Source organism: Anomalospiza imberbis, chromosome 1 (genome assembly GCF_031753505.1).
Source record: "Anomalospiza imberbis isolate Cuckoo-Finch-1a 21T00152 chromosome 1, ASM3175350v1, whole genome shotgun sequence".
Taxonomy (NCBI): domain Eukaryota; kingdom Metazoa; phylum Chordata; class Aves; order Passeriformes; family Viduidae; genus Anomalospiza; species Anomalospiza imberbis.
Window position 1 is genome coordinate 93,572,490 of NC_089681.1, and position 22,694 is coordinate 93,595,183.

The window sequence follows — 22,694 nt, forward strand, 5'->3', positions numbered from 1 at the left end:
CTGCAAGCATGAAAAATAGGTTCAAGCCTTTAAAAGAGAAGTCTTTTGGTATGTCCAGTGGACCTGGGTATCTTGGAGTCTCCATCCTTGGAGATACTCAAAAGCCATCTGGACACAGTCCCAGGCAACCATTCCTTGGTGGTCCTGCTTTAGCAGGGAGTGGTTCACCAGGTCACTTCCAAAGATACCTTCCAACCTCAACCATCCTTTGAGCCTATGGGCCTAAGAGCCTATCAGTAGCAGTTTGGTGTCCCAAGTTCCAGCACGATTGTTGACATTATGCAATGTATTGATTGAGAACATGTTACAACATTTTTTGCCCAAAAGAAAATTTTCTGGTAAAATGACAAGTAGTACAAATTTGTTGTTCATCAGAACCAGCTTTAGTTTTAAAACTCTTCATTTTATTTACTTCTTCCAGTTCAGATTTTGCAGAAGTAGAAGCATATATACCAGCCTTAGAGAAAATCCCATTGAAAAAAACTTTCTTTTTGCTTTTACCCTGTACATATGTTAAAAAATGCAAATGACTTCAAGGCAGAATGTTGCTGCTGAAAAAAAATGGAAACCAGATATTAGCAAAAGCAGAGAGTAATGCTGCAAATCTCAGTTTATCCTTGCAGAATTCATGTCCAGCTGCTGTATGCGTCCTGGCTTTCCACTTCTGCTGACCTATCCAAATTCTTTAAGAGCCTTTCTCTGTCAAGGCTAATTTTACGCCACTGCTCTCTCCATGAGTGGGGATGGAAAGAAAGGTAACAAAATTATCTCTGCAGAACAAAGCTGAGGTTTCATGCAGAAAAATTGCTTAATCTGAAAAGCTCCTAAGAAAATGTCACTGAGAAGGACTGCTTCCCATAGCCATTTGTGGTAATACCTTCCAAAAGTGGAAGGACTTGCTTACAAGAGCCAGGTTGAGAGTGCATTTCCCTCACTTCTTACAACTGGAGAGCAGAGGCTATTTTTGCCTGCTTATGCCATATCGAGAATATTCAAGGTGAAACTTGTTTCCTATGTCTGCTATGTATTATGTAATTTGCATTAAATAAAAAAGACCTAACTGAGCTTGTAAAGTTCATTATTGTTTTATCACAGGGGTGCTGCACACAACCTTCAGCCTTCAGATCCTGCCATACATTTCTACAGCTGCTATTACCAAACTACCAGTAGTATGTTGCTGATCCTCTTTTTCTGTTCCTTTGCTGGGGCTAAATGGTAATACCTTAGCTGCCAAAGCAGCAATAAGCAGAAACTGCAGGCAAAGAAAAATTATGAAAGATGATGACTCTTTTAGCCACCATTTGCTCTAGGCCTCCACAGACATCCAGCGCTAAGATGCTGTTCCAAAGAACCTCAGCATCTCCACATCAGCCTGGTGAACTACAAAGCACTGTCAGTGAGAGAGAAAAAAATCACCTGTCACCATTTGCATAATTATGCAATTAACAGCTTCAGTATAGGCACAAATAGGCTGCCTTTTGTTAGCTTATGTCTAGGTTGGAGGAGACTGAGAGCAAGAGGAAGACTGCCTATGCTGTACTCAGTATAGCAGAACTGTAGCATAAAGCCTCTGCTAGAAGAGCTGTGTCTGTTGGTCAGGCACTCCCCCTGATGCAAAATGTGGCTAGTAAGGAAGCAGCAAGGAGTCAAGCATGTGCACAGCCTGTGCCTTCTTTTGCGTACCCTTGTCTCTGCTGGGCTGCCCATGCTGCCTCTTAGATTTGATAATCCAAGAGGGAGTCTGAAAAGATGAACAGAAACTCTTTCAAAATAAAACAGCTGTGATCTGGAATGGACCCAATTTAAATTTATTAATTTAACCTTACTGCAACATCCAAGACCACCCTTGCTCCCACATCTTTCTCGTGGAATGCTACCCCTCTCCCTGCACTCTCACAGTAGCTTCCTTGCATGAACTTTGCTCTATGGGGGTGGTCATAAGCCAAGGGAGGAGAAAAGGAGGGAAAATAAAGCCTTTGTCTGTTGGCAGAGCTATCATCAGAGCTATTTTCATTACTCAGAGTGCAAGTGCTGGTATATTTGGGCTCCTGCTCCACTGCTGGTTTTTTGGTACTTACTGGTAATACAGAACAAAGTGGTTGTATTCCCAACAGATCCTCTCCTTCATTGTTCCCTCCCACCTTTAACTTAAAAATGGCTAGGTAATACAGGGTTGTATGTCAATAGAAGAAACCTTCCACTCACACCAACTCTGCTACTGTTTCTCAATATATACCATCTACCTGAATCTCAGAGTCAAATAAACACAATTAGGTGTTTGTTAAGATGCTCATACTCCACTTTCCTGTGCAGTCTGGCTACCTGCCCAATTCTCAATGCAATGTACTGCAACAATTGGGCCATAAATGTGAAATGTGTTGGCAAACAAAAAACATGAGACCTGTCTTCAGTGCAGCCTGGGGAGACGGTTTAGGCTAGTGGTTTATCAGTGGAGTGATAGCTGAGGAAAAGTAGACCAACTTCAAAAGTGTTGTCTAAAGATACATATAGAACTTGACCACTCAATTTGCAGCATGATCAGAGAGTTTAGCTTGGAGTGGAGGTTTGGATATTTTTTTTTCAAAGGCATTTTTCTTTATTATTTTATTTTTAGTGTATTATTAATAATAATTATTATGGGTTGAGAAGGGGTTAGACATCGTTGCTGTTCTGCAATAGCAAAGAAATGATGTGTGTAGAAACCTAATTCTGAAAAGTCAGTGCTGCTAAACTGCTGGTAAAGAACAAGCATCTTTACTTCTGACTTTGCAGAAAAAAACCTGCTCTGTTTTAGCTTTTTTTTAGTGGTCCCTTGTAGTAGCTAGTGCTATGGGAGCTGAGTGCTTTCCAGAAAGGCAATAAATCCTGCGACAAGTCTCTGCCATGTGCCATTCCTTTTCATCCCACTTTTCTTCTCCCTGAGGAAAGAAAGCTATATATGACACATTTTTAGTTTACCTTTTAATTTTTTTCTGTGTTTAAGACTCACATTAGCAAGTGCAAGATCAAAGGAATATGTTTGTAAAGTAAAAGGCTACATTTTCATGTGCTTAATATCTTAATATGCATTTTGGACTGGGTCTGCAGGAAGTTGTTCCCTAAGTGTTTCTTTTCCAAAACATGTGTTCTTATGGTAGAGAAGTGACAGAGATGCTGATGAGCTTTCAGTGTTACGGTTGGCTACCCTTCACCACCATTTCTCTACTCCTTTTTCTCCCCTCTCTTCCTGCCAGCTCTAGCTGATACAAATGTGTCTCTGCTGTACACCAAAGCAATGAGCATAACTGACTCAGTATAAGCAGAGCCAAATGCCAGGTGATTTTTTGTTGTCTTTGGACAGCTTTAGGGGAAATGATGAAGTAGAAATAAAGTGCAGAGGGCAGTGACCTCATTTCTGTGCTATGAGCATTTTGCAGCTGGCAGTAGGCCATGGGTAGGAGGAGGCATGGCTGGAAAAAGCCCTGCCACAGCAAACCTGAAGGTTTTGGCAGGAAAAAGTACAAACTTGGTAGGTAGAGTTCTCAGATGACATGAACCAAACATCACAGATGCTCATCTAAGACCCTCCCACCAGCTAATTTCTTTTTAGGTAGAGTAGGATGAATGTAAGTGAATATGAAGGGAGGGAGCTGAAATAACAAGGATCAGTACATCTCCTTTACACATCCAGTTACACACCAGGCGACCCAAGCTGATGAGTATCCTGTAGCACCTCCCTTGTTTACCCACTCATTCCCACCAGGCTTGGCTTGCCAGCACAGGAGGAACCATTGCAGCAGGCACACACTGAAGCCAGCACTGCCAGCTGACACATGGAAAAGTGAGAAGAGAAGAGAAGAGAAGAGAAGAGAAGAGAAGAGAAGAGAAGAGAAGAGAAGAGAAGAGAAGAGAAGAAGTCAAAGAAAACAGCAAGAATAAAACAATACCAAAACCAAACAAGCAACCACAAAAACAACAAAACCAAAGTGCTCCACAAACAGAAATAATAAAACAAAGAAAAACTGAAGACCTTTGATTTTTTACCCTGATATTTGAGGCTGATCATAAAAATTAAGACAAAGTAAGATGTGTGTCATCTATCGTGTAAATGTAGTCTAAGCTCCCGGCAACATTTTTATAGGGAAGATAAAATTTACCTGCTTTCTCTCCTTGCATTAGTCCTAATCCCAGTATATGGAAGAGTCTGATCCTAGTCTGACAGCTCATCCCAGAGCAGCTGAGCAGATGTCTGTTCTGGTGAGTCCTGGCAAGATGTCATAGGAGGCCAGATTGCAGATTAGGAGGCACTCTTCCCCTGCCACTTTCAGTAAGAAGTAAGGGGCTAAACACTTCTAAGAAACTGGCCTATCATTCCTGAATGTTGTGCAAAGTAACTTCAGCTTTTGGTACTTAACAATTAAAGGAAAGAGTATGTCCTAAACCCGTCCCCACTGAAAACTCCAATTTCTTATAGCTAGGATGGGAACTTTCCACCCTGAAAAACATTGGAAGTAGCTGTCCACTGGATTGCTATTCTGCAAATAGACTATTACTACATAATGTTTCCCCTATATAAATATATAATTATCCCAACAAAAAGAATCAATTTCTGCTCTTTAGAGATAAACCTTTACACAAGGTCTGTGGGGAGAGAGCAGTCAGAGTTCTCTTAAGAGTGTGCTGTAGCTGTGAGACTATGATTTCCCCTCCTTTCTTCACTATTTTCCCTTGGCAATACCATGACGATTGTTCAGTGCTGAGTAGACTACCTGAAAAGGACTCCAAAACTTGCTGCTTCTTCATTATTTTGATACAGAGACTGCCAAGCATTTGGACATAGTGAATGTGGTGTTGTAACACAGTTTTAGCCAGGTCGCATAGTAGCTCATTACAGGGATGTTAGACATTAGTTACTTACAATACCAATACAATTGACTGCTTTTTTGTAGTGCTTTCCTTGGGAATATCTCAAAAGACTTCACAAAGGAGGTCAGTAGTAAATACATACTTTTAAATCTAGAGCAGTTAATAGACACCCATTGGATTGGCAGACACTGGCATGCAGATACAACACAGTCAGCAAACACAATGTATGAAGCCACAGAAATGTGACAGGGAGAGCAGAGGTCTTCATGCTTTCGCTTTGCTGTTTCAACAAGCAGCTTCCCTCTCCCATTTAAAACACAGAGTTTGTGCCAGTAAATGGCAGGAGAATTTTTGGCTTTCAATTCTGCCAGACTCTTAGAAAATATTATCACTGTCCTCCCCGGCTGTTTTCATAGGAAGGGTTGGTGCAGACTGCTTTCACCTGTGGGACTTGCTTACTCCCACACCCGTTCCTCCGTGGACAAAATCAACTTGAAGCCAGAATTGCAGTCACTTGCATTCTCATTTTCTCTGCAATCACCAAGGCAAAAGAACATGTAGGGGAGGCAAATGGACTATATCCCAAGCCAGGAGTACCCTCTTCTCTGCTTTCAGAAAAAAAAGTGAAAGGCTGTTTTTTTCCCAGCCTCCTTTTTATAACCTCTGTCTTTCTGTGCAGGAAATGGCCCTTTCTAGTCTTGATGTTATCTTGTAAATGTACTAATACTGCTGCCTTGGGATCTTGAGTGGAGAAAGGCATCCAGATTTCCTATCCAGAAAATCTTTTAATAACTTCCCTTGGAGGCTGCTGTTTTGCTCAACGCAGAGGCTTGCATGGCACAGCTGGGACTGGAGAGGACAGGACTAGGGGAATGGGGCAGGGAGAAAAAAAGAAGGAAACTCATTGAAGCTAAAAGGAGCATGGCATTCAGGAGGCAGATTTGCAAGACTTGTGGCTGTTTTCCTGCTGAGGTCAGACTGTTGAAGGGAAATAAGCAGAAAACAAGAGACAAGGGCAGAGTAGAAGACTTTTAATAGCTGATTTTAAATAAAATTATCAACATTGTGAACGACTTACACTTGTCAAAGGTGGTGCAGAATATCATTTTGTTTTGCCATTTATCCAGGGCATATGTTTAAAAAATATACAAATACTGTCCCATCAGGAGCTTCAGTATATAGTATTTCTTTTTTAAGAAACAGACTGGCATTGAAACAGAGGTGCAAAAGTAACACAAAACATTCACAAAACATGTTTTAAATAAATTTCTAATCTTGCTTTCTACTGAAATCTATTTTTAAAAAATCAGTTTTACATCTGTAAATATGTAGTACAAAAATGCAAGTTTACAAGCCATTTTTTCCAATAGCTATGCCATTTGAGGGCTTAAGTTGCAGCATTCCTCCAACATGATGTCTATATTTAAGTGGAATAATATTAAGTATTTAAATATAAAGTTATGAAGTTTGAGAATATAAATTAGTAACAACAAATAGAGACAAAAATACATGCATTGTGAAATAAATAATTCATCAGCTTTATATATGAGGGTATGTATAATATTATACAAACAATATATACAAGATTATAGGATTTGATCTTACAGTAGCAATCTCAGTGCAGTAAAAATCCTACTTTGTGGGGTTACTCATACACTCAAAATCAGGTGCACAAGACTACCTTAGTGAAATGGCTGCTGATTGGAATGGTTCCTGACTATAACAGGCCTCACAGAAAACTTGGTGTGAAAAACCTTGGGGTTTAGTTTTATTCTTGTGAGCTGAGATACTGCTGGCATTCTGGGTCTCCTTTAATTTCTGGAGATCCAGGAATTCTTCTGCCATTATTTGGAAAGACACACCAGCATTCAGCAGATTCTCCACCCAGCAAAGTTTCATACTAGAATATTATAAGCAAAAAAAAAAAAAAAAAAAAAAAAAAAAAAAAAAAAAAAAAATCAAAATAAGTAACTATAAGATTACCTGTGAGGTACTGCCAATAGAGGTGTTGGACACAATTAGGATCAGAAGGTGGGGACCTGCTATGCACAGGCTTATTTTGAATGTAGTGGTCTGCAGAGCCTCTAAACAACACACTTGGTTAGGGAATCAAGACCTAAGCTCAGCCATCACAACAGCAACTTCAGATTTAAAACTGTCCAGTCCTTGGTAAACAGCAGTAGAAAACAGCAATATCTTCCAATGCCAGTGTGAGAAATGGAAGGATGGCAGAATATAAATCTCATAGGGTGAGAGCAGTGATTGAATTTTCTGTCTCTTCACACAAGGAGACAAATAAGGTAGTATGTTTGGGGTTTTTTTCTTGGGGAGGGGCTTAAACAAGTTTCTGTTTGTGCTTGATTAGATCTCAGGTCACAGTGTTCGTGAGTTGCATTGTGATGCCGTGCCCAAAACCAAGGAGTTTTGGTGTCACAGAATTAGGCAGACCTATTAATTTGTGTGCATGACCTGTGGTTATAGAGTGTGGCTTGAGGTTTAGAGCTTTAGCTAGCTTGGCAGATTACTCTCACTGTAACTTTAACTTCCAATAGATTTTTTTGAGGGCATAATGGAAATGAGCAAATAACCTAATCCACAGGCAGCACAAATTAGTATTTTTGTTAGGCTTTCAGAAGGTTAATTTTGCTCTAAAGAGTTTTTTTTCACTGCCTATGAGCTGAGAGCCATCTTTTTACATAGTGATTATTACATATTCAATGGGTTTTGGCAGGTAGTATGGCGGATATTATGAATTAATGTCAACTGAATGAATGCTTACAAATCAAGCACATGGGAGCAGATAGGGTTAAAATATTTTGGAAAAGGCTTTGAATGCACCTGTTTTGTGAAGGGAAAAGACTTCTGCCTCTATTGCTGACAGCCACCAGCATGCAGCTCACCTTGAAGAGAAGGACAAGCCATCTGCTCTAAGTATTCCTGTTTTCACAACCTGCTGCAATCTTGTGAGTTTGGGAGCAGAGGGCTGTGAAAGGGTTGGCTGTATCAGGCTAGTTGCAGCACTGCTGTGAGTAGAGAGGGGGGGAAAGGCACGCACCTGTTTGCTGTGGTAAAATCCATTCTTGTTGCAGTTGGCCAAGTAAAATTTTAAATCTCCCCTCTGCTTCTCTGCTGAGCCTTCACCAATTTATACAGGGCTCTGTAGAGCTCCTTCTGACAAGGACCCTGCAAGAATACCAGGGTAATGAATACCAAAATCACAAGTAAATCAGCTACACAAAAAGTGATCAGAATATAGACAGTAACGAGCTGAAAATACTTATTAAGCATAAAGTCTACAAAAGACTGTTTTGCGTGTAGTTTTTCTTCTTTCAGTTTGAGCACAGACAGAAAACTCTGGTATTGCATTCAGACCTTTGTTTTTATTCTTTGAAGTTTCTTCTGTTCTCATAAACATGAGGATTTTAGTCCTTAAATTGCCACTCAAGAAAATTTAACCCATACTAAGTAAACACATTACTGCTTAGAGGATAAAATCTCTCCTCTTATGGGGAGGTGGAAGTTAGAAAACTGGTACATGAGATTGGTCACGTTTTCCAGGTTGCCAAGGCCTTGTGCTCTGTTGATATATGGAGGATAGTTGCAAGACATATATAGATGGTGCAAGAAAAAACATCTGAATGTTTGTTATCTTTTGGAGAGGACAAAACCATTGCCAAAGCAACACGGAGCCATTATGTAGCTCTGGGATCAAACCCCAAAGTTCTTGGAACTGGGAATGAAGAACTGTTTCCAATAGTCACTGTTTTCACAATTTGCTGGCTCTCTTTTTCAGAGTCACAATTTCTGTACATCATTAGTATCTAACACATTTGAATCAGTACAAGAAAGGAAAAGTAACTGAACAAATATTTCTACTTTTGAGTGAAAACATAACCTCTGTTTTTGCAAAACCTCCCCATGTTAGCCCCTCATATAAGCTGTCATATTCCAGTCTGTGGTTTTATCTGTGGCTCTGAGTGAGAAAAGCAAAAGCCCTAAAAATCAGAACTGCAGCTAACAGCACATGTACATAACAGTTCAAACTAAATCAGTGATTAAGTCCTGCTCTGGATATGGAATGAGGCTTCCTAAGGTAGGGTGGTGATTAGTATATTTTTTCTTTTTCTTTTCCATTTTGTCAGTGACCATTAAGAACCTATGCTTCTATTCTGCCCGACTAACCCAGGACCATAATGCAGGGGTGCTGCTGCCGCCTGGGACCGGTCTAACAGTGGTTCTCTGGTGCCCTCAAGTGGAATATAAACCTGCTGGCAAAGGCCGTACATTCTCATTACCCACTAAGATTTTGCAGTGTCGAGCCCCACTTTATTGTTGAAGTTTTTTTCTTCCTACATGAATATACTTAATAGTGTTTTCTTGTGATTAGAGAGAATTACATTTTGTTTTGCATTGGTGTTTCATCAGTAACTACATGGAAGGACTCAGTTTTATTTTGCTGTGTGTTGGACCAGTGAAAAATGCCTTTTCTTAACTAAAACTAAAAAGGAGTCTAAGAATTTAATATAGATTCCTGTAAATTAAGGGGGCAGGTTATAATCCGGTCATAAATATGGTGAAATATTCAGCCTCTGCATGAAGTCTGTTTAGGACATACCTGATGCACGCCTGTTATTATGGCTCCAGGCATTTTGTCTGTTCCTCAAGCATCTGATGAGCTGGTTTGCCAGCTACCCAAAATATTGATATTTCAATGTTGCTGCTAGAATTTTTTTGCAAGGCTCTACTGAAATGGTCTCTGAAAGTTTAACAAAGAAAACCCACCTGCTCTTTCCATTTCTTGAGTTCAGATATTCTCTTCACTTTCATGTTTTCACACACAGTGATGGAATTCCAGGGAATGGATTTATCCTGGCCTGTGGGAAGTATCAACTGATAGTTCAGCAGCTGATCCTGTGTTATTTCAGTGCTTTCCAGAGGCATATCATCAGGTTCTATAGAATCTGGAAGTGAATGATATTAAGATAAACATCTTCAGTGAAATTTGGCATTTATTTCTTAAAGTTTAAAAAGGTGAAGAGAAAGATCAACCAAAAGAAAAGAAAAAGTAGTATCTAAGACATCCATTATAGTAGATCCTGTAGGAATAAATTACATGTGCAGCATGGCAAATTATACTTTGATAGTAAATTCATAGAAGGGCTCAGCAGCTATTCTCTAACAAATTGCTTATTTTATGATCTTTCAAAATTACTTGAGTCCCAAAGATGAAGTTGCAGCTGGTCTGCTAGAAGTGAAAAAAACCTTCTTGACTACAGTGGGTTGTAGAAATATGGCTAAATGAGAAAAGACTGAAGTTAAACTTGTAATGAATTTAGATTTTTGTCAGCATGATATATTTCTGGTTTTAATTATGAGAGGAAATGGTCAAGACCTCATCCCATGGTATCCTGTACTTTGCTCTTGCCTCATAAATAAGAAAGGGTAGCAATTCACAGGAGCCCGAAGTAGCTCCTGCTGACCTGCAGTAGACCAAATAACAAAGAACTGGCAGAAAATATTTGTTTCTGCCTGATCATGGCCTTCATACCAGTGCCTAAATTAGCATGTGTGAACTCTTCCACTGAAAGCAAGAGAAGCTCTTTCCAATTGCAGGTGATTCATCATAGAATAAAATTTTTTTTGTGTCTAAATTACTTGCTGGATCAAGGCTGTACAGTGTTCAAGAAAAAATGAAGATGAGAAATTGAGGATCAACAGGAAGGAAGGAAGGAAGGAAGGAAGGAAGGAAGGAAGGAAGGAAGCTAGCTCTGGAAAAATCAAACAAAATTTAATGCAGGTAGCTTAAATACTACAGTTTTGTCACTTTGGTCAATGATATCTGCCTTCCCCACCCCCTCAACTACAAGAGAAACTCCACTTACTTCTGCTAATGGCTATTGTTATTTTGAGTTAATGATGTTTATTTTTGTAATGCTACCAAGTTACCTTAATCACTACTTCACAGACATAGCAGTAGTGATGATGAAAATAGTAATAATAATCATCATAATCATAATCATAATAAATTGAAAAAGAACAAAATAACACTGAAGAAGTTCCTGCCCATCATACAGTCTAAGATACTTGAGATGCCTTTTTGCCTCAAGATAATTTGGCTAGCACTCCACTGCTCCACGTACATTTTATTCCCAGGCACAAAGCCTTTTCATTCTCCATCATGACTTTTAGAGATGGACATAACCAAAGCCTATAAAACATCTGTCCTACTCCAGCTACTGTGTGCTACTAAAAAAAAAACTTTCTGCAGCCTCCCAGATACTTTATTGTAGATATTCTGCATTGTCCCATCACTATGCTTTAGGGTTTTCATGCTTTCAGACTGTAGCATACTAGCTTGTTGTGAACATCTTAGGCCCGGCACCAGGATGCACCTCACCTCGAACAGGTCAGAGTACGTTTCTTTGGAAAGTGCATTTCAGCCTCCGTATATTTCAGACACCTGCCTAACTTCGCTCATTGTTCCCAGCTTCTGGCTCCCACAGCTTGCGTCGCGCCTGCCAATCCCTCCGGCTGCTCTTGGCGACGGCTGTGCCGCAGCGCCCGGCGCGCAGCTCCCGACCTGGCCCGTGAGGCGGCATGGAGCGGGGACGCAATGGCGCGGTACCTGCCAGCTCTTCTGTGCGCAACCCTCCGACCTCGCTGGCGTGTTGTAGATGTCAGCGAACCCAATGGGAAGAATGATGATGTCTGACTTATTTCAGAAGGCTGAATGAATTCTTTATTATAATTATGCTATGATACATTAATATACTATATAAAAGAGGATACTAAAAACTACATGATACCCTCTCTAACTATCCTATCTAACTCACCTCACAACTCATGACCCTGTTCTCCAGAGTCCAGACACAGGTGGATCTCATTGGCCATCAGGCCTGTTATAAATGACAAATGATCCAGCCAAATTAAAAAAATAAAAAGAATTTATTTTAGCAATAGAGATCTAACTTAGCCAGCCACGAGGAAAAGGACAGTGCCGAGCCCGGGATCGGTGCTGGGTGCAAGACACAGAGATCAGCCTCAGCAGAGGTTTCACTCTATGCTCCCACACCACCATCCTGGTACAAGCGATTTTTATAGGGAAAATTTTGCCTGAAGCCAGGATTTCGGCATTCAGTCCTTTGTTTCATTCAAAGTCCCATAAGTTGATGAGATTTCCTTCTAGGTGGCAAGGCAGAACAATTCGAAGTCCGGTGTCGTTGAAACTCTTGATGAAATTTACGGGAACAGAGTATTCACATGTAGCGGCCCGGGGGGATGTTCCTGATGTCCATCTCAGGGCGTTCACGCGATGATCAGCGCCTGGGTGTCTCCATATCGGCCTCAGATAAGGCCCATCTCCTGGCGAGCCACATCCCCTTGCTTGTAAATCAGGTTTCAACACACACCTGGTTTTGCCTGAGAAGGGGGGCTTCTAATGCCAAACGGTACATTCTAACAACTATTTAATATTATATATATATCATGCAAAAAAAGGTGCAAATTATACCTGTTACATATAACAATACCCCACCTTTTATATTAACCCATTAATTCGCGCCCTACTTATTATTTCTACTAGTTTCTATAGTTTTTTATTTTATCTTACGGTTACAGAGCCTACAACGAATTTGATATATATATTCTTTCCTTACTTCCCCATGTTCAAGTCCTCTCCCGGAATTTCATGGTAGTATTTGTGTATCTATTCTCCTCTCTTTATTTGTTTTTCGAATCTGGCTAGGGCTTCAGCTGCCCTGCTATGTGGTGTCTCCTCTTGTAGTGTCATCAGTTTTGATACCTGGTTCGTTTTTCCTAGAGCGGATTCTGGATCTGTGGGTAATGCTGTCATCTGCATCCCCTGTACTACTGAGTGTATGAGCCTTATGAAACACGGGATGAGACAGGGTAGGAATATGACCCCTGCCACCGAGCATGAAATGAAGAAAATTACCTTTTTCCACCAGGCCCTGTCGAACAAATGGTCCCACCACAATGACTGGAGCAGGGAGTTCCACTTTTGTACCGGGACGTGGGCTACTCGTTTAATCTCTGTGGCCAGGTCTCTAATAGTCTCCCTGTAATTGCCTATCTCCACACAACACTGAGATTTGTTAAATTTCCCACAGACACCCCCTTCCTTGGCTAGTAAGTAATCGAGGGCTATCCTATTTTGGTATACAAAGGCCCTCATCTGAGTGTGTTGCTTGGATAATAATTCGAGGGCATCTGAGGTATGATTAGATACAATCTCTACCACAGCCTGCAGTTTTATTAAGCGGTTCGGCAAATAGATGGGGGTCTTATATCCCCATGACCCATCCTGTGCTCACGTTGCTGGATCATAGTATTCAATAATTTTTTCAGCGGGCCATTCGACTTCCCCCCAGGTTTTTCCCCCACCAATGAGAGGGAATTTTTCCTTTAAGCTTCTCCTCTCCCGATTTAGAGATTCATACAAGGGGGCCCCCAGTGAGTTGCTTTCTGACCTGTGTAAAGTGAAGAAAACAGATCAGATTAGTCTACTGTGCAGGATCCCTTCCAGCGTTGAGGTAACTCGCTGTAGGCCTTTTTCCCACAGATCCAGTACAACCCATTTGGTGCTTTCCATCTATTCCTTATGTTCTCCGGTTCATCCCAGTACTTACTTAACTCATTGATTGACCGGTATGGGTTGGCTCTGGGGCTTTTGTTCCAGCAAAGCCCGATTTTATCACTCCATTCGCACTTATCCTTTTTCTCCTGGCTCCAATACCGAGTAGGGTTTTCGGGCTGCCAGGCCTTAATTTTGCTGGTAGAGTTAATGGTTAAAGTGGATATGCACAGAGTGTAGCCTACAACTTCTGAGTATTCTCTACCTTCTCTGCTGAGACAGAAAGTTCCAATTACCTGTTTATCCAACACCCACCCCTCTGGTCTTTGAATTATTTTGGGGGTCCAGTCGGTCTTCCACTTCAGTAGTTGTTCAGGAGTCAAACCCTCACCCTTCCAAGGCTATTTCTCAGCAGATTTTAGCCCCCCACAGATCTAGCAATTCAACAACCCTGGTTCAGTGGCAATTTCCTGCATCAGATCCACAAATAGATTCTGATCTGAAGCAGGTAATCCCCATTTTGTGTATTGTTTTTCCAATTGGTCATAACGCTCACTTAGAGTTTTCAATGTTTCCTGTTCCACCCTCTTTTTTCTCATTTCAGCCTCCTGTCTTTTTACCTCTTGCATTACCTGTTTCATCCTGTCTTCTGGGTCCATTCCCTCTTTGTCCTTTGTGAAGCAGAATATCTTGTCATACTGTAAACAAACCCTGTTGTCCTGGTCCTCTAAAAGGTCCAGGATAATTGGCTCAGTTTTTAGAGGTATCCTATTTTCATACTTCAGGTTATTTCTCACCCAGTAGGTTTCTCCCCCCATCACACACATACCTAGTTCATTGGGGTTATAACACAGTGAATTACCTTGAAAGTAAGCAACAAAAACTGACTCTTGCTTCCCATCAATCCATACAGTACGATTACATTTGCTACAGGCTGGGATGGAAATTTCCCCTGGGCTCTTTCGGTGCAATTTATGTGCTGACTGTCCACTTTCGAGGTATTTTAATTTTTCCTTGAATTTATATGCCCCCTGTTGGGTGTTAATTTTAGAACAAGGTTTATTAGGCTTACCCTTACTGCAGTTCCATGGGGTCAGGGGCACTGGGCCTCCTGGGTACCTGCCACCGGATTCCCCTGTTTCAGGGTTAGGAAGGTTACTGAGGCATGTGGCTAGACTCAGGCTCATCAGGATTACTCCCTCTGCTAGGATTCCTCTGCCGTTCCCTGCGCCCACGGGGGTGCCTCCAGCGGCGGGGTAGACTATCTTCTTGGCAGCAGGAATCTTCGTCAGTGGTTTCGTACCAAGACTGAGCTGCATACCTTCGCTTAAAGGTGCCCCACCAGCATAATTCAACAGGATCTGCACTGCAGGGTACCTTGTTTAACCTTGGGCACTCAACAGTAATGATTTTAGCTTTTGTTTGTAATTTCCCCCTCAATCCGTTCTGATATAGACGAAACCAAATTATTGAATCCAATTGAATCAGTCTCAGCCTGGTGGCCAATACCAGAAAATGGCTAGTCAGGTTTTGTTCTTGTTTAAAGCACTTTGCACACAGCCCACTAGGTCTTATTCCTCTCTGACAGTGAACAACCCACTTCTTATAACAGTATTTGCAAATGAAATATGCAAAGGGGTAACAGTTACAATCTGGTACAGTGTTGGGGAAGATGAAATAGGAAAACCTTATAAATGTGATTGCCTGGCAAAAGATTTGGAAAATACAGACATTGAGATGAGAACTAGATTTGAAATAACAAACCTTGACTACTGAATAACTAGAAAACAATAGTATAGCCAGGCTGAAAGCAATCCCCCTTTCTGATTAAACAATGCCCTTTACCTGCAGATAGGTCCAAAGGTCAAATGGAATGCTCTGTCTCACCCCCAATGTATGGTTCATCCCACACCTGTAACCCTCCCCTGAAGTATCAGGTATCTGTGACCCCATTGGCCCAAGTCCTGTTCCAGCCCACCTTGAAGCCCCCTGATAAGGTGTGCCCGAGGGACCGGACACTCTCTTGGACCTTCCCCTGGGACCCTCACCTGGAACCCTTGCTCCCTCTCTCTCTTTCTCCCTCTCTCCCTGGGCCTGCCACGAGTTGTGCCTGGCAACTCCAAGCAGGGCCTTTCCCCCTTTTAATAAACCACATTTTCTAAGACCTGACTTCAGAGATCTCTCATCTATCCAAATCATCCTGGAGACCTGCGCTCGTTACAGTACAGAACATCTGACCAAGTTACTCTCGGTCATTTACTAGGCCGGCGCAAAGTTATTTTCAAATCTCCAGGGGAGGAGGTGACTTTCCACTCCAGGGCTCGGTCCTGAAGGTCAATTTTCTTCACCCTTGACACGTGTGTCCACCCCTTCTCTGCAGTGCGTATAGCAGTGTCTGTAGTTAGAAGAACAATATAGGGTCCCTCCCAATGAGGATAGTGGAACTTCCTTCCATGTTTTTATGAGAACCCTGTCCCCAGGCTGTATCTTATGTATTGAGAAGCCAAGGGGGCTGTGCTGCATGATTACACCCTGCTTTCGCAGTTCCTCGAGATTCTTATTTAATGTTATCAGGTATGGTTGTATTTGCCCATCCTCTAATTTTGGATACTCTACAGGCATACTATGAGTATAAGGCATCCCATTTAACATTTCAAAAGGTGAAAGCCCCGTTTCAGAATGAGGCATAGTTCTTATGTTTAATAAGGCCAATGGGAGACATTTTATCCATGACATTTTTGTGTCTAACATTAGTTTGGCTAGTTGGGTCTTTAATGTTTGATTCATCCTTTCCACTTGCCCAGAACTCTGAGGGTGCCACGGGGTGTGATAATCCCATCTGATACTTAAGGTATCTGCCAATTGTTTAATAATTTTTGAAGTAAAATGTGTTCCTTGGTCCGAATCAATGTAGCTTGCTAACCCGTATCGAGGTATAATTTCCTCCAATAAGAACCTTGATACTGTCTGGGCTGTAGCCCTGGAGCTTGGAAAAGCCTCCACCCAGTGGGTTAGTTTGTCTACTATGACTAGTAAAAATTTGTATCTCCCGACCTTAGGTAGATCAGTGAAATCTACCTGGATGCTTTCAAAAGGTCGGTAAGCTGCTGGGCGACTCCCCAGTGTTAGTTTCCGGGAGTTTGCCCTATTTATTTTTTTGCAGATTATGCACCCCTGTACCTCTTGCTTAGCCAGTTCATATGTTCCTTTACAGCCAAAGAATCTCAGGAACTGCTCGGCTAGTGCTTGGGCCCCCTAGTGTGTTTGTTGGTGCAATCTCCTTAGAATCTTCCTAGTGTATTCTTTTGATAATAATTCCCTCCCATCTGGCAATAACCACTTACTTCCTTCCAGATGCCCCCCAATCTTCTGATAATCTTCTGTCTCCTTTTTGGAGGGTTGGTGGGGCGGTTCCTGGGTTTCCTCCCTTTCAACCTCTGGGATACTTACCTTTAACAAAGCTGCACTTTTTGCCTCTTTGTCGGCTAAGTTGTTCCCCTGAGTTTGGAAGTGCATCCCGGCTTGGTGTCCTTTTACATGGACTACAGCAACTGCCTTTGGCCCTCTGATAGCTTTTAATATTTGTTTAATTATTTCTTCATGAATTAGCCCCTTTGCCCGGGTATTTAGCAGTCCCCTTTCTTCCCAAACTTTCCCAAAGGTACTACCCCAAATGTGTATTTGGAATCAGTGAAAATCGTCCCAAATACTACCCCAAATTTTCCCAAAGGTACTACCCCAAATTTTCCCAAAGGTACTACCCCAAATGAGTATTTGGAATCAGTGAAAATCATCCCCTTTTTCCCTTCAAGTACCAGCAATGACCTGTATACGGCATATAGCTCACAGGCTTGAGCCGACCATCCTGCATTCAGGGGTCCGGACTCTATCACTTTTCCCGTTTGCCCATCAATGACCGCATATCCTGACTTTCTTTTGCCTTCTATTAACCTTGCAGAACTGTCCACAAACCATTTTTCCCCTTCCTCGAGCTCTTTTTCTTCTAAATCTGGTCTTATTTTGGTTTGTAGCTCCACCATCTCAACACAATCATGAGACAGGTCTCCTGGAACGTCCCCAAATAGGAATTGGGCCGGGTTTTGTGCTGGGGTGGTTTTTAGCTCCAAGTCGTGGGAATGAATTAAAATGGCTTCAGAAGCCTAGTGTCTGTCAGCCACTTGTCAGCTTTTTGCTTTAAAATGCTCCTTACATTGTGGGGGGAGTAGATGGTCAATGAAGGCCCGAACATTACCTTTTTGGCTTCTTCTACCAATATTGCCATGGCCACAATTGCTTGTAAGCAAGTGGGCCACCCCCTGCTGACAGGATCCAGGAGCTTGGATAGATATCCGACTGGTTTCTTGGCCCCTGCCCAGTCCTGAGTTAGAACTCCATGGGCATTATGATTGCTAACATCTACAAAAAGCTGAAAGGGCCTTTTTATATCAGAGAGACTCAATACAGGGGCTGCCATAAGGGTCTCTTTTAATTCCCTGAAGCCTTTTTCATCTTGTTCGGTCCATTTGAGCCTATCCGTGGTAAGTTTGTCATAGAGAAACCTTACCTTTTCACTGTATCCTTCAATCCATTGCCTACAGTAACCCAAAAGTCCCAGCAACTGCCTAACCTCCCTTTTTGTTTTCGAGGGAGGCAGTGCAATTATTTTGGCCATCCGGTCTGGATCTAATTTCTTTTTCCCTTTTGTTAACCAGTGCCCAAAGTATTTCACTTCGGGCTCTGTGAATTGTAATTTGGACTTTGATACCTTCAACCCCCATTTTCCCAGGAAATTCAATAAAGCTATAGTTCCCATTCGTACCTCCTCTTCATTAGAACCAGCTACCAATAAATCATCTACATATTGTAACAGTTTGGTCCCAGGAATTGGCACAAATTCACTAAGCAGTCTTTCAAGGGCTTGACCAAAAAGATTAGGTGAATCCACAAACCCTTGAGGGAGGGAAGTCCACCTCAATTGCTGTTTTCTTTGTGTGTCTGGGTCCTCCCACTGGAAGGCAAAGAAGTCCCGGCTCCCCTCGGCTAGGGGGCAAGTCCAGAAGGCGTCTTTCAAGTCAATCACATTATACCATATATCTTCCGGGGAGATATTATTCAATAAAGTATATGGATTAGAGACCATGGGAAATAGGGTTTTTGTTCTTAGATTTACTGCTCTTAAATCTTGTACCAATCGGTAACTACCATCCGGTTTCTGAACTGCCAGGATAGGTGTATTATGTCTTGACATGCAAGGTTCTAATGTGCCTCTCTTTATTAAATCCTCAATTATTGGTTTCAATCCCTTTCTTCCCTCTAAAGGGATGCGATATTGTTTGATCCTTATGGGATCTTCTGGTGTCTCAATTTTGATGTGGATTGGTCCCATGTTTAATTTTCCAGCTTCCCCCGGAGTGTGCCAAACCCTGGGATCAATCTCTTCCTCATCCCCGGTGGTCAGCTTATATAAACTTACCATGAGTCTTGAGTCCTTCGTAATTATGCTTATTCCTAGCTTTACAATCAGGTCTCTTCCCAGTAAATTGTAATCTGTTTCTTCTACTAATAAAATGTCCCCCACACAGATTTTATTCTCAGATTCTATTTCTACATCCCTCAAGACAGGGACTTGAAAGGGTTCCCCTTTTGCCCCAGTTACGGTCATAGAATCCTTACTTTTTGTGCACCCGGGAGGCAGTTGCTGGACTGTGGTTCTTTCTGCTCCTGCTTTTGGGGTCCAACCTTTAATTTTATCAAGGGCTCTCCAGATGTTCGTGACCCCAAATTATAGAGCCCCTGACACCTCTAATCCTCCTGAAAAATCATTTCCTTTGGAGACTGCTCCCCGGATACTATGTTTCTTGGTCTGATCATTTTGGCCCAATCCTCCTCCGCCTGAGCGTTCTATGATGGTCTTTGTTCTGGCCACTTCTCTGCCCCGCTCCCTCCCTGGGGGTTTCTGAATTCCCAATCCTTGATGGCAGCCTGCCTTATCATATCTCGTTCCTCTGCATTAAACAAGGATCTTAATATGGCTGAGATATCATCATATGAGTATACACTATTTCCCAAGAATTCATCCAACCTCTCTGCCACCCCCAACGGGTCATCCATTAGTTTCCCCATCTCCTTTTTAAAAGCCCTTACATCCCCCGTATTGATGGGAACGTTTACAAATCCGATGACTCCGGGGGCGGTTGGGACTTCCCTTAAAGTGTATAGATTAGGTCTGTCCCTTTCATCATCACTATCCTCCGTATTCTCTCCTTGCTTTATGCCGAGTTCTACTGGCAGGAGGAGATGAGTTTTCCCCAGTGTGAAGCGGCTCTGTGTGTGTGTCCCCGTGTTGTGTGGGGAGAGGGTGTTGAGAAGGTCCCGGTGCGTCTGCAGCCAGTATTTGGGCATTAGGTGGCGATGCAGACTGAGGTGGAGGTGCTGTTGGTGGGGTGGCCAGGACCCGCGTCTGTGATGGAGGAACCCGGCATGGGGGTGGCAGGTCTTCCAGAGGCTCCCAAGTTCCACCCAAACCCACCTTGCTGCCGGAGGTGTCAATAGGGAACAGCCGCGCGCCAGCACACTCCCACAGCCTGGCACACCCCCGCTCCCCATCATCCCACTCCCCCTTTGTACAAGTGCTCAGAGAGTGCTTGGCAAAACCCACCCTCAAAGGTACCAAAAATGGGCCAGTATAGGAATCCTCTAACTTCCCTGTTTCCCCATACCTCCACACAGTAGTGCATCATCTCCTCTCTGGACCTCCCCCGCCCCAAGGAGCAGCCCTCCCAGTGCTCCAACATCCAGCCCAGGGGACCCTCCCTTGGAACCTCGGGCAACCCGTCCTTTTTCCCTCCTCCTGATTTATTTTTCCCTGATTTTAAATTCTTACCTTTTCTGGATTTAGAACTCTTCTCTTGAGTTCTCCCCTGGATTTTAATGTTCCTTTGTCCCATATTTGAAGCTTTTTTTTACCATGTTTCAGAGTCGGTGTCCGCAAGCCGTTCCAAGAAGTCAGTTACTCGCGTGCTAAATGTATACTCCAGTCCTGTCCCGGACCGAGTCTTAACTCTAGTCCTGTCCCAGACCGAGTCTTACCAAATGTTTAAACTGGTCTGTCCCCGACCAAGCCTTGCCAACTTAGTAGCCGCACAGTGAACCGTTCTGTGGGTTTTCAGTTGGAAAAAGGGTGAGCTCTCTTTTACCTGTTTCCCTGGACTCCCCGAGTCCAGAAGTCAGTGAGGTTTACCAATTTCTCGAACCCACGAGAATATACCTTCCCTCCCCCGACCTGTCCGTGAGTGGATCCCCGTAACTCCCCCGAGTTTCAGGTCATATGCGTGTTGTGAGTGTACCCGAGTTCTTTCACTTCCCCCGTAGCCGACCACTTCCCTCGCGGGATAGTGAAACTGCGGTTTATTGGGGTCTGCTCTCGCCCCGTGATGAGGTCACACACACACCCACTCACGCCTCACTCAACCACGCGATACTTACGGCTCCTTTTCCCGCGTGGATTCTTCGTGCACATTGATTTTATGAGTGAAAAAATTTCTGCTGCAGCCTCGGAGACTTAGGCTCCAAATTCCGAGAGCTCTGTGCCCACCTTTTTTTCTCCTTACCGTGGCTTTTGCGGCTTTTCGTAATCCGGTTGGTTCCGTGGGATTCCTCCTCCCCGTCAGGCCGCTGAACTCAGCAAGGCGCCACCCGGATCGAGGATAGGGAACCCCCTGGATGCCCCAAACTGGATCACGTCGGGGTCACCAAGATTGTTATAAATGAAAAATGATCCAGCCAAATTAAAAAAATAAAAAGAATTTATTTTAGCAATAGAGATCTAACTTAGCCAGCCACGAGGAAAAGGACAGTGCCGAGCCCGGGATCGGTGCTGGGTGCAAGACACAGAGATCAGCCTCAGCAGAGGTTTCACTCTATGCTCCCACACCACCATCCTGGTACAAGCGATTTTTATAGGGAAAATTTTGCCTGAAGCCAGGATTTCGGCATTCAGTCCTTTGTTTCATTCAAAGTCCCATAAGTTGATGAGATTTCCTTCTAGGTGGCAAGGCAGAACAATTCGAAGTCCGGTGTCGTTGAAACTCTTGATGAAATTTACGGGAACAGAGTATTCACATGTAGCAGCCCGGGGGGATGTTCCTGATGTCCATCTCGGGTCGTTCACGCGATGATCAGCGCCTGGGTGTCTCCATATCGGCCTCAGATAAGGCCCATCTCCTGGCGAGCCACATCCCCTTGCTTGTAAATCAGGTTTCAACACACACCTGGTTTTGCCTGAGAAGGGGGGCTTCTAATGCCAAACGGTACATTCTAACAACTATTTAATATTATATATATATATCATGCAAAAAAATGGCGCAAATTATACCTGTTGCATATAACAAGGCCCAAACAATCCACCGTGATCCAACCAGGCATTCGCTCTAGGTAAACAATTCTCCAAACACTTCCCACAAGAGAAAAACAAGGAGCAGAAATAGAAATTGTTTTCTCTTTCACTTCTCTCTGTGCACCTTTATAAAAATTCTGAGACAGAGAGAAACGTGCTTGCTACACTGGCGGGCAAGCACGTCCCGTGACCCTGGATGAGGGCGGAGAGGGGCTGGGACTCCCCGGTGGAGATGTGGCAGCGGAGCCCCAGGCGGCAGCGGGCGGTGAGACCCCACAGGGCTGCCCCTGCCCGAGGGCGCAGATCTGACAGCAGCCGCAGCCTGGCTGCCAGGCAGCCTTCGGGCAGTTAGGCGGGACGGGCGGGCACAGAGCGAGCCTCTCCGGGGTGCAGGGGGCGCAGAGCACTGGCTGCGCGCCGTGGGCGATGGGGGTGGCCGGCAGCGCCGGCAGCGGCAGTAGCGCCGGGAGCAGCAGCGCCGGGAGCAAGCCGCGGCACAGCGCGCACCGCGGGCCACTCATGCCGCTAAGCAGGGGCCGGGGGAGGGCAGCTTGGCGGCCTGGGGAGGAGGAGACACCTCACACACATTCGGCTTGTCCGGGCCATTTATACAGTGCTTTGCCTGAGTATTAATCTTTAACCCCAAGTTAACTATTTTCTGAACAGGAAGGCTGGAGAAGTGTCGTTTCACTGGCAGTTCAAGTCCCTGGCCCATGTTCCCCTCCCCTTTCACTTTCCTCCTTTATCTATTTTCTTTCCTCCAGACATGCAGGAATGCTTTTATTCCCACACTCCCACCTCTTTGCCCCAACACAGTTAACGAGGAAAAATGTGGTGGGGGCTGGAGAAAAAATTGGCAGA

The 22,694-nt window shown here is 43.5% G+C and overlaps 1 protein-coding gene across 1 annotated transcript; it reads right to left on the reverse strand.

The window, feature by feature from the left end:
* Positions 1–6,483: 6,483 nt before the first annotated feature.
* Positions 6,484–22,425, reverse strand: IGFBP1 (insulin like growth factor binding protein 1). Its single transcript, XM_068200259.1, is given in 7 exon segments — positions 6,484–6,745; positions 7,901–7,953; positions 7,956–8,028; positions 9,628–9,806; positions 11,471–11,501; positions 21,996–22,102; positions 22,105–22,425. Coding segments are annotated over 7 exon segments (825 nt in total). The 5' UTR covers positions 22,355–22,425; the 3' UTR covers positions 6,484–6,613.
* Between the last annotated feature and the right edge of the window lie 269 nt (positions 22,426–22,694).